At 33.8% G+C, this 13,259-nt stretch overlaps 1 protein-coding gene across 1 annotated transcript in view; it reads right to left on the minus strand.

Annotated features, from left to right (window-relative positions):
• The window catches only part of LOC106042970 (connector enhancer of kinase suppressor of ras 2-like), a 182,855-nt gene that overhangs the window by 44,503 nt on the left and 125,093 nt on the right, over positions 1 to 13,259 (minus strand). The window contains exons 13-14 of the mRNA XM_067004835.1: positions 10,292 to 10,378; positions 7,886 to 8,139 (exon numbers count right to left, since the gene is read on the minus strand). Of these exons, the coding sequence (XP_066860936.1) occupies positions 7,886 to 8,139; positions 10,292 to 10,378 (341 nt within the window). The remainder of the gene's footprint in view (positions 1 to 7,885; positions 8,140 to 10,291; positions 10,379 to 13,259) is intronic.

The raw sequence follows: 13,259 nt of genomic DNA on the forward strand, positions 1-13,259 counted from the left end.
ATGTTACTACCTCTAGTGACTAGGAAAGTAATTTCATCAGTTTAAGTGTACTAATTCTTAACAGGTAGAGGTCTTGCTTTTCTAGCACTGCTCCCCAATTAAAGTGTTTCCAAACGAAGGTTTATTCACTTTCTCTCCAAATGGGACTCATCCCATACTCTCCTTCCCAGAAAAAGCTAAGATACTTCCCCCTGTTCACACTCTGCTGGCCTACTTCTTTTCATCACTTATATTACAAACTTTCACTACCACTACAAAATACACCTATACCATGGGTGATCATCTTGGATCGGTGTTCCAAGATTCCTTTTGATCAAACAGATTCCATTAGTACAACTGCAAACGTTTGTTTGGATATTGTGAACTCATATACATTAGACTGAAAAAGAAATTAGTGAAATATGCTTCTGCTCATAAAATGTATTTTTCTAATAGTCTTTTCTTTCAACACCACTATTTTAATAGTGCATTAATGACCACTAATTTTCAAAAATATTGAATAATGTAATCAAATTAACTAAAGGATTTAGCAGGCTTCTTTCAGCAACCTTGTGTGTCATTTTTATGAGCAGTTGCTTCTTACATTGTTATGCTCCTGATATGTAGAGAACAAATTGCCTTATCCTAGTTCTCAAACTAAAACTTTACTTCATCTTACTACATGCCACGTTCATGACGAGTAGACACGTGGGAGGCTCATGAAGCACAAGTCTTGCTATGCTGTCACAGACCATAAAGCACAAATTCAGTGAAATTCAGGTCACTGGCACCTATCAGCCTTCTTTCAAGTAAGCTTCACATTTATGTGGCTCCAGCAATTTCACTGGATCTATTTCCATTTCTACTCACGGAATTCAGAAGGAGAATAAAGCTCATACATTCTACCAAGCAGATCTGATGATCCTCTCCCATCTGGAGAAACTCTTATTTACCTGAAGGTTCTATAAATAATCGATAACTAAGTAAATCATATAAAATCACAGAAAGCAAAAAAACTCTGAATTGCAGAGAGTGTAAAGATGTTTAAAAGTCATTGTTTACTTGTTAAAAGTGGGAGACTAGAACAGTTGGTAATGAGACTAGAATAGTTTGATAATGAGTCACTAATTGCAATGATCAAATGAAATATATTCCATCTGGATATGTCATATATTCAGATGCAAAATAGATTTTCTTTTACCTTTATTATAAATACTGTTTTCCTGTACTTAGATATTTAATGCTCAACAAAAAATATTTCTTCGGCTGCTTCCTTAACTCACATATTCATTATCCTAAGCATTTCTTTACACTATGCTTGATCAGAAGTGAAACAGTAGCCTTGCTGCCAGGGGCTTTATTTATCTCTCTAGCTCAGTGAGCTGAAGCCTAAGCCATTCAAGATGTAACGCTTGCAAAATTATTATGCTCTGCTAAAAATGAAAGCTGCCTTTGAGGTTTTTCTTCCACTCTCGTTGAGGGGAGAGATAATAGACACAGGAAATAATCTTATGCAAGCTACATGCGTGTACAATTCCAAATCATACTCAATTTTTAAGCTGAAAAAACTGTGACAGTTGAAAAACTTAGCTAAGGATAGAAGGAAAATATCCACTCAGAATTTTTAATTATTTTCTACGTTATCAATATTAAGTCAGTGAATAGTAGGTAATAGCAGAGCATTCTTTTAACCATTTGGGGGGAGAGGGGAAGGAGGGGGAAGAGAAGATATTCCAGATCATGCATGAGATTTAAAAAGTGTTCTAAAAGAACATCTAAAAGAAGGCTGCCCTGTGACTAACAATTTCTCATGTAATAAAAAAAAAAAAAAAAAAAAAGAGAGAGAGAGAGAAACTAAAAAAAAGATTTACATAAAGCCCACAATTCAGCAGTGATTTTGCTGCACAGGATTCTATGGGAAAGGTAAGGGAAGTGGAAGAAGGAAAGTGGCTTAGGTGGGAAGGGTGCAGTGCAGCTTCAAGAAGTTATACAGGTCAAGAAGAGAGACAATTCCTTTCTCTTCCTTTTTCTCATCTTTCCCATTCCTCAAGGTAGAGGCTACCCAAGCCCCTGCCCCATAGAGGACTGACCTGCTTTGCTATAATGCCAACAGTGCTTTCTCTCGACCTCCCAACCCCCTTGCTCATTCTCTCCCTAGGAAGCCCGCTGAGAAGGTAAAGAGGGAAAGGATGGGGGCCAAGACCCAAGTCAGTGTGTAGCGAGGAAGACTACGAGGACTGTCTTCAGAGTACTACAGCTGGCTTTCTGCACACTGATCCCTTGGTCAGTAACAGCAGGAGATGATATCTGTACTACAAGGAAGATGAGTTGCATATTTCTATTTGGCGCATTCTTCTGGCTGATAAATATTGCAATTCTGGTAGCACTAATATCAGTTGTTGCTAATATTTATTAACAAATGCTGAATCAGATCAATCCAAATGGCTCTTAATTTATCTTTAGAGTGTATCAACAAAATCAGAAATATTTCTTCAGGCTACAAAAAAATTAATAAAAATAAGCTTTAAATTCATTTTCTAGAATAATATAATACAGTAAAGTTTAGCTCTATTGTGATTTTCTGGAGTCAGAGGACTCTAGAATGCTTTACAAATTGCAGTTTAAATATGAGAATAAAGTAAGTTAATGAATGCTTCATTTGCGACCTTTTATTGACACTTAGTACTAGCTTATTTGAAGAAACAACAATTGAATAACAATTTAAATATGTGCCAATACAGTAAAATTATTTATGAAAGATGGTGTATGTTTGTACATACTGTCGTATTTGCTTTGCTGTGAAGCATCATAATATAATTATCAGTTTAAAGAGTTCAAAACAAAAAAGGAAGCATAACCATTTGGAAGCAAGCAGTAACACACAGCCTGTATTATGGTAGAGCTGGTGAAGCAGGTATCACAGGCCACTGCAAATATATCAGTTATAACCACTGCAGTTGTGTTCAAAGCAAAATTTCAGGACGTCTCTTGCGAAATACTGCATGGCTGGATCCCAAGGCAGCTCTACACCAAACGGTGGAGGTGCCTGTACCTCACCTGAGCTTCACAACTGCACATTGCTCTATGGAGACAGATGGAGATACCGAGCTTGGATCCAGATGTACTATACTATTTCAGGGGAAAGCTCAACCATTTTTCTAAGCTACTTCTGGAACTGTAAAAAGTATCTCTGAAACAAATGCTGGTTTACATTGTGCAGATACATCAGCTAAATTTGGTCTTAGAGAATTCTACACACAGTTTTCACATTGGAGCGCAGATAGAATACAAAGGGTACCAGAAATTCAGATTCAATGACCGTTGACAATTTCACTTCTTTAGTGCAGTGGAACTTAAAGGCAAAACTTTTCAGCCCACCTGACAGAATTTATTTCCCTTATTTTCCTGGATATTCTCTTCTGAGCTGTGTTTATAGATTAATGTACGGTGTCATTTACAGAATTATGTCTGAAGAGAACTGCAAAGAAATATATTTTTGGACATTCATACTGTAAGGTCACAGCCAGATACTTGTCAGCTCAAGTTTTGATGTACCCAGTTAAGGTACAGTACAAATGCAAAATAATCTTATCTTGCAATCAATAAAACTAGACAGAATCAGTTCAAAGCTACAGAACCTAGAAAAACTTATTTTAGCTACTCTGAGCTACTAGGTTTCTCATAATCATTCTCACAGTGATTGCTCAACATACCTAGGAGGTACGGAAAGAATGCTTTCCATGTTACAGATGGGAATAAAATAAATAAAAAGAAAAGATAGAAGTTATCCAGTAATTCAGAAAGGAAACAAAACTCTGAAGAAACTCTGCTTGACAGTTAAGCATTTTTTTTTCTTCCTGCAGTAACAGAATGCAAGAAATAAAATATAAGCACTTTTCCTACAAAACTGGCAATAAAAAACACCTCCTTCAGTTATATGGAGCTGAATACATATGATTCTCCCAGATTCCCTCGATTATTATACTTATCATAGTAGTACTCAAATTGATCATCATCTAAAAAAAGCATCTGGAACATCTGGCACACCCCAGCATGCATACATTATAGAAAAAGACAAAAACATTGTTCCTGCATACATTTTAGTTCTCAGCATGTATCACTAAACTGTGTGTCATTTGTTGAGCTGTCTTCTGCAGCTCCAAGAACTGTTAGATAGCGTTTACATCATTCAGTGCTGACAGGCATGTACTACCAACTTGTGTGATCAGCAGCAAGAAAATAAATAGCAAGTTAAGCAATTGCTGTGAAACAATGAATAGCCCTAAACTAATATAATGCTTCAAATTATCTTTAAAATAAAACAAACAGGTCTACTGCTGTAGCATTCTCACTGAGTGCCCTACAGCAGCTGTTATTTGGTTTACGACACAAATACTTCTTAATATGTATTAAAAATTAAGTCTCTTTTACATACTGAATTTTAATTCACAGAAAAATTAGATGATCTAACAATTTTATAATCCAATTTCTTAATACATGCTACAAAAAAAAATACAAAAAGAACCAAACAACAACAAAAAAAGCCAACACAGTAACACAGTTACTTTGTAGATAATAATCCAGAAGATCAATCATCAAGTAACACCAGATGAGCAACCATTACCTTATCTGAGAATTTAATGTAATAACCACTTGACTGAATTTGAGCTTCAGAAGCTGAATTTGAGATGTTAAAACCATGAAGTTGCACATTTTGTGGATTTTCAAATTGAATCTGGAATAAGAACTCCAATATAGACCAAAGCTGGTTCACGTGGTGCAAAATGAAACTGAGCAGCAGAAAATCTAAAATTTGCTAGAGATTTTAAAAATCCTGAACAGAACTTTACAGATGGAAAGTGTTTTCCATTCAAGACGTTTTGCCTTTTGTTTTTTTATGGGGAAAAACACTGAAGGAAAATTTTCTCAAGTATATTTGGTGTATTGTGCAGGGGTCCTACTTGATAAATTAATTTTCTTCAGAAAGAGATCTGATAATACAAAACAAAAACAAAATAAAATTATTTTTATTATTATAAAAATACAAAATACTTTACCTCTGTTCTTTTAAGTCCATAGTCTATTTCAATAGTATAGCAATAGTCAGCAGTCAGTCAATAGTCAATAGTCAGCAATAGTCATAGTCAATAGTCAGCAATACTATAATGTATATACTTTTGTGATATTTAGATATGTCTCAATACTTAGGCTTAAGCTAAAAATGTTGCTACAGAAGAGAAGGATCAGTATACATGCACAGCTATATTCTAAGAAACAATCTATTAATTATAACAGAATTTTTAATTGCAGTTCACTCTATGTCAGATTCAGTGACAAGCATCACAAAATTGCCTATCAACTAAATTAATCATAAATATATACTGAATGGGCAGTGTTTCTTATACGAAATATTTTACTGCATCATGGCTTTGTGGATCATTTTATATGCTGGGCAAACTGCCAATATTGCACTACCTAAACATCCATTTTATACAGTAACTCTGCATCCTCACTTCAACTTATGAAATCAGTCTAATTGTTTAATTCTAGGTTCCAAATCCACATTCCTTCCAAAGCATTAATCTAGTACTGAAGCTATGCAATTATCAATTTTGTAAAACTTTTTATATCCGTGTCTGGTAAATCTAAATCTTTTTTCTTTTAAATATGTATTTATGTAAGAAATTCATTGCTTAAAGGAGAAAGCAATGGCTAAATGACACCATGTCTCAGTTTCTCCTTTCATCATGCTGTATTTGTTTGCTTACAAATATATATAATATATATCCTAAGGAATGAGATGATCTACTTAAAACCAAAATTTCTACCTAGGAATATAAATAATTTTTCTTTCTCTTTTTGATGTCAAAATGACATTAAATGCTCTTTGATATTTAAAAGTTTCATTCTGACTAGCTGTTTTTCACATTTTTTTGCTTTGCTTTTCAGAATTCTTTCAGTATTCAAAGTAGAAAGATGTCGTTAATACAAATGATCCTATACTGGCAAGAACCCAGAAAACCTGTGTCAGCAACTCCCGTATACTTGTCAACTCAGTTCCTCTTGTATATTTATAAGGCAGTTGACTGTGTGCTTGAGATATTTTGATTCCTTTGACTCTCTCTTGAAGGACTGCAAAGTCCTGTCTCAAATGCTGTTTGGAACACTTCTGCCGATAGAAGAATTAACACCACCGTATGTCAGCCTGTAGAATACTGGTGACAACAGCCCTGCATCTGGAAACTTAACCAACAACTATCATTATTTAAATGGCACAACTAGCACTTTATCCTTTATGACCCATTTCCCATTCTTCAGAAATTAGGTGAGTCAACAATCACCACTCTTCCAAAACCTCATGAAAACCAGTTGATTTATCTACACAGTTATGATTTTATTTTTTTCTTCAGACTTGCATAATGATTTTTTCACTCGCCCTAGCAAGGTAGCTAATAGTTTTCACTCTGGATTTGAAATCCTTTTCTTTGACTTTGTGATCCTGATAATCTGTGTAAGAGTTTACGGATGGAAGAAACACCCACAACTAAGCAGTCACACAACTTGACTGATAAAGTACTTGACATTCTCTGAGGCTGAGGAAAAAGACCTTCCACGTTTTCCAAAAATACTAAGTCCTAGTGGCATAGGAAAGAAAAATTTAAATTTTCCTGAAGATAGAAGGAAAGTATCTGATCTTCAGACTACCAACTGCTGGCAGATTGCAGGAAACAGAGATGAATGGCAGGCTATGTTCTGAATGTATCCCCTTAGGCAGACCTTACTCAGCTCTCACACTTGATGCAAATACAATCATCTCTGAAGCTTTTGCTCAGGGAGAGAAACGCTCAGTAGAACCCCCAAATGCAAGAGTATGAAGAAACTTGCTACAAGTTCTGCTTTTTCCTCTTACATCTTCTATGGAACTGTTATGGAACTGTTTACAAGGGAGCCATTTACATTTTACTTCTAACAGGAATCTCAGCATGATTAGAAAATAAATACACCTTGAAAAGCTTCCATACTGACTGCGGAGAGGAATTATGAAGATACTAATGTTCGAGCCCCAAACACTTTGAAGATACTACTCCACATCATGAGAATGGAACAGTCTGCTCCTAAGCTGTAGGACCATGAGCAAAACTTAAGAAGGCCTCTGAGAGGACAAGATACACAATCAAAGCATGAACAGTGAAAATCGATCTCTGGAAGGCTATTCATTATTTCAGGGCATCCAAATCAATACAGCGAAATTCTGTACCAGCTGACAGTCATGAGAACCTAGTGATTTTTCATGGTAGTTACACGAACTGCCTGTTCCTATGGCAGTTACAATTATTAGAGATTTTTTACTTCTATGTTAGTGATAATCCACTGAATTATACTTTCTCCACAGTTTTCACTCCAAAATATTTCCTGCATTATCAGAATGAACAAATTCACATTACTGGACTGTGACCATGGTACCGCAATATAAATAAACAGTAACTCCATTAAGCTTAAATATATTTTTAGAAGACACAGTGAATAAATTAGATATATAATAAATTTTAAAATAATCTATAATTATTATCAGAGCAAGAGATCCTTAGGAACCTTTGAAAAAAAATATGGTTGAATTTGACTAAACTCGGTGCGATTAATTAACAACACTATTTTACTTAAAGCATCTGATACCAGCTGGTGCTTGCCCTGCATTTTTTCATCTGTCTAGACTATTCTTATGTGAAATCTATCTTTAAAGGGACATTAAGAATATTTCTTGGACCATAAAATACGATATTAAAATGTACAGTACAAAATATGCCTTAGCACCTGTATCAGTCCTAAAAGGAAATGATTTTAATGTTCTTTCCATGTAATAACATAATAAATAAAAATGTAGTAACATTTTTTGTTATGTACTTACATGATAAAGTGGAACTGTATTGTTTTCTGGGAGTGAGAAATTCAAGATATCTTGCTGTCCAGGTTCAAGCCTAACGTTAACAGTTGATGTCAACATAGATGAACTAATGGGGTAGTTTGGACTGCTTGCATTTTTGCCCTTTTTCCTTGACCTATGACCTGTGTCCCTTTTGCTGTCTTTCTGTGTCAGAGGTTCTTCTTGGATAACCAATATCTTGTCATCACTCAGATACCGCAGGAGGGAATTCTCAGAGTCAGTGGTTGGATGGAAAAAAAAGAAAAAAGAAATATCAGTAAGACAAAACAGAGAATCTGTGTTTCATTCCTACAATCATAAATGTTAGTGCTTACTACCAGCTAAAAAGAAAACCTCGTTTTCTTTTATTACAAGTTTACTTTAATCTTATGTAAGTTTATGATAACTATGTGCTATGATGTTTGAAACAGACAGCTTGCTTTGACTGGATGTTATCTGAAGTGTGCTTGAACACAAGGGAAATACAGCATAGCTGATTTTTCAGTTTTACATATATAAAGTACTGACTGCCATGAAAAACAATTCTTATTAAACATATAGTGGTCCACCAACACTATAAAAGACCACAATAATAGGAAATGCAAATGTATAATACTTTTTTTTTTTTTTCCAAAAAAAAAACAGATAGAAATGAGACATTGAAATGAACCTTGAAAACAAAATTATTTTTAATTTGTTAACAGAACCTTGGAGTCTAGGAATTCAAATCTAAATCTGCCCAACAGACCAGTTGGTGCATACTTCCTCAGATTTTAAATCATTCTCTCATCTCAGTGATACAGTTGCTAAACAACACTGTGAATTCAGGATTATGGAACAGTTTACAGGGGAGCCATTTACATTTAAATTTGGTTAAAAAAAAAAAAAGGCAAACAAAACTTCCGGTCTTTATTGCATGTGGTATTTAATCACCCAAATTTAGAACGTACATGTGGGCTGGTACTCACAGACAGAGGTAACATCTAACTTACCATTATCATTAAAATCTTCAACAGTACTTAAACACACAAAACGATTTACAGCGTGTTTAATGTCCCATTCAGTTAGAGATATTTACACATATAGCAAGTGGAGTTATAATAGAATTATGTATGCCATCCTCAACTCTTTTTTAATAAAAAGACAGTACTTTTACATGCTTTGCAATCTTTAAAACACACAGCATGATTATTGGGAATGTTTACCAGGACGCATCATATGCATGTCGCATATCCTTTTTATTAATTTATAAGCATACACAATTCTAATCTTTATGTACCTATTTCCTGAGTCAACGCATCTTTACAGAATTTTATGTGCCATTTCCAATTAAAGTTTTGCATTTAAAAGCAAGTGTCTCCTGTGCTGGACAAACTCCACAAACCTTTTGCAATGTTTCCACTGCTGTGTTCTCATATATATCCCAGTTATTCAGCCACAAAGCAGAATGAAGCATCAATCTCCTGGTAACATCAGATGGAGACTGTACTTCTAATAGTTTAACATTTACTTCATTCAATTTATTATTATTATTTTTTTTAATAAACTAATTCTCATACCTTCTTAATCTTTCTAGATATCCTATGCTTTTCATCTCCTACAGGTTACTTGCTCCTACAGATAACTTGCATAAATATGTGTTTCCTTTTCCATGGTGTTAAAATTTGAATGGACTTTTTCAATGCATTGTTCATGATTTATGTTCAGCTGTCAGCCACAACAATGCCATTTGTAAAGGCAACTTCTTTAATCTAAGCAAAATTTACAGAAGAAGTTTTAACTAAAAATTAGCTTTTAATCAGCAAAATGGTTATCTTGGATTTTGAAGTTTCAAAGGTGGATTCCACAATATAATTAAAAGTGTTCAAATCAAAGCTGCTTTAAAAATGAAATTCTTTGAACCTTTCTAGAAGAAGACAGTTAAATTCAAAGATAACCAAGTATCATTAATTAGAAAATATCCTGTGTTAATATTTCAAGCTCTTTCTGAAATTAATTTTACAGTTGCAAAAAGCTTAGGACTGAAATAATATCATTCTATGTAAAAAAAAGTTTGATTGATACCTTGTACTTATAACATCATTTATTGCTTTACAGAACTGCAAGGATCAAGAACTGTTGCTATTAGCATATATCTAAATCTTTTAGTCTTTTTTTTTTTTCCCTTTGGTGTTTATCTGTCTCCATACTAGAATCAAAGTGAAACAATGCTACTGATACAAACTCTAATTTTCAGAAATACAAACAACCCAGATACTAAAAAGACCCTTTTATATTTTTTGTGACAGTCAAGAAAACTTGATTTGGTCCCTATGATGACATTTTCATGGTTCTTAAGTGACAAAGAAAGAGAAATCTTGGAGAACAGCAGAGGAAAAAAAAAAAACTCACCTCGGCTTCCCCTCTTGTACATGTTTTGTTCTTTTGACTCCCCTATCCAACTGTAGTCAGTAGGCATAGAAACAGGTCTTAAATCACCTGGAAACAATTCAAGAAGAACAAATAAAATTTTTGAAGATTAAAAATAAAAGACTGTAGAGTAAGTAATGCACGTAAATTAGTGGCATGACATAACCCTTCAAAGCAATCCTCTTTATTAGCACCTATACATTACGAAAGCAGCCGCATTCAGAATTAATTGAATATCACATATGCCAGATTCTCCTCTTCATTATACCAACCTGAAGGAAAGTACCACTGGCTTCAGTGAAATTTTTTGTAAATATAAAGGAGTTTTTAACTATTTTCTGAAAAAAAAAAACAAAAAAAAAACAACCAAAACTTGCTCGCTTATTAAATAGGTGTTTTGGAATAAAGAAATAATCTTTTTTTAAAGTGACTAATATGCTTTAGTAAAACTAGAAAGATGATTACTACAGCTACATTACATATCTATTAGCTAACCAGTAGAACCTATCTGGTCTGGAAAAGCACATGGTGAGTAACAAGGAGATCTTACAGTTTCAAGGAAGGTTATCGATTGCCTTAAAAACAAAAGATGGAGTACAGTTTGCTAACAACAACAACAACAACAAAATAAAGATTCGGTCATTAGGGTTTTAATTAATGTGATTCTATGGCACTGCAGTTGTGAGATATTCTTGTGCATTATTCATTCCCTACTATTGTATCAGCAGAACAGTGAGAGCAGGCCATTAAACTTGGAACACTGCAAAACCGACTATAAAGCATAAGCACTTTGTCCTTGTCTGTGTGCATTAGTATCACAAAACAAAGACACACAACCTCTCAATTACGGGTTAAGGTCTTTTTGAACCATAAAGCCAAAGATTCCTTTTTCCATAAGCCAGCTGACTAAATGTATAGTGCTTCTTTAAAATAATAATAATAATAAATTGCTTGATTCCTCAAGTAGCTTGCCACTGATTTGTTTCTGAGATAATTATAGAATTTAAATGTCAACAACTGTTTCTTTCTCACTGTCAATTTCTTCAGGTTGCTTAGAATGACTAAGTATTTTCTGTGGGTTATTCCTGAGTTAATACGGGTTTTAATTCATCTATCTCCCCAAAAAAACATTTTCAGTTACTAAAATAACAGAAGGATTTAAGAACAAACAGTCATATAAGACAAGTATGTTTTTGGATAAAACGATTTTCTGAAAATTGAGGGGATAGCATATACCTAGAGTACTGAGATTTTCCCATATTATACTTTCACTACTGCCACAAAATTTAGCACATAACTAAGTGTATGGATATATATGTAGTTTCCTTATGTGCCTAAAAGTCGATACAACCTTTAACTACAAATTTATTACTCGACTCTTAATCTAAAAACTGGTTTTAGAAGAACAATATGGACAAGCAAAAAAATAATTAAAAAACAACAAATCAAACAAAAGTAAGACTCAGTAATACAAAAAAGAATAAGAGACAAGTAAAGATTTTAAATTTTTAAAAAAAAGCAACAACAAAACAATATGAAACTAGAAATGCACATAACAAATGGAGATCAACAAAAAAGATTAGCAGTATTTTTGTTCAAGAGGAGGAAAGTCTGAAACCCTGATGAGATTTGTTACACATAAATCTGAGATGCCGCAGCATGATCAACATTAAAGATAGGAATTTTGGATGGGAAACAGAAGTTGAACAAAGAAAAAAAGTGATTTTACATATTATTTTTAATTGCAAATTCTTTCCCAAATACCTGTAGCCTATACATAGACTGTTTTTAACAGTGCAGCTTGAATATTAATCAGAGAACTGGAAAATCATTGTGTATAATAGCAGAAATTGAAAGAAAAAATACTGATTTATGATGTTTTTGCCTGTAACACAAACAGAGGAGATTTGATATGCATTGCCACAAGAATTCTAAATACCAGAGCATGTTGGAGTCAAGACTAATATGAGATGATAAGCCTTGGAAAAAAACAAAATGCACTGCAGCCATGATAAATAATGACTTAATTTTGACAAATGTTTGGAAAAAATGGGCTTATTTGCCTCCATAGATTTTGCATATATTATCAGTACTGAGGGTCTCATTTTCCTGAATATTCTTCCACTTACCACCAGCTGCAACAGAAACTGGTTTGTAATAATCACTTTAATTCTGGCAAATCCCTGGCAGGAATTTTTGAGCTGCAGTTTGTGTGAGTCCTAGCAATAATGAAAGCATCTGTTCAACCATGAAAGACTTCAGAACTCTTATTTTTCCTACTTAGCCCATGGCTATCCGGCTCCAGCATCAGATGCGTGTTTCTTAGACCCACCAGAAATCATGTATTTCCAGAGACATACAGTCACTTTCATGATTCAAATGTACATTTTAAAGTCAAAAAGTAAAAATGTACAATATAGTAGAACAGAATTTGGATTTGGAAATCTGTTAATTATCAGATCAATGTAATCTGTAGTTAAAAAAATAAATAAATCTGGTTTAACTATTGTTTTAAAAGCAACTAAAGTGTATTTCTCAGATTTGTAAATCAAATTCCTTCTAGATTTTCAATGTCACCTAGGGAAAATCACACAGAACTCTCCATCATAAACACAAGACACTTGCATATTATTGGGATTAGTTACAGAGCCCAATGTCTTAAATTTGAAATCATTATGCAGCATGGTTTTAAGCAAGCCAAATACATCCATCTGGCTCTAATTTCCATCACTGTTAATATTTCTCTTTTGTTCTAATTTTATTCTAAAACTATGTTGCATATCAAGGAGATAAAGACAATGTTACTGTACATAAGATGGAGTCCTACTCTTTGGTGTTAACCTGGTTACAGCTCTTTCAAGCATCAAGTATATGGCTGTACAAGTTACTAAAAATATTTTACTTGTAACAAAAATCTGTTAAAATTTCCCTATTCTGAAGAAGTATAACC

Source organism: Anser cygnoides, chromosome 13 (genome assembly GCF_040182565.1).
Source record: "Anser cygnoides isolate HZ-2024a breed goose chromosome 13, Taihu_goose_T2T_genome, whole genome shotgun sequence".
Lineage (NCBI taxonomy): Eukaryota > Metazoa > Chordata > Aves > Anseriformes > Anatidae > Anser > Anser cygnoides.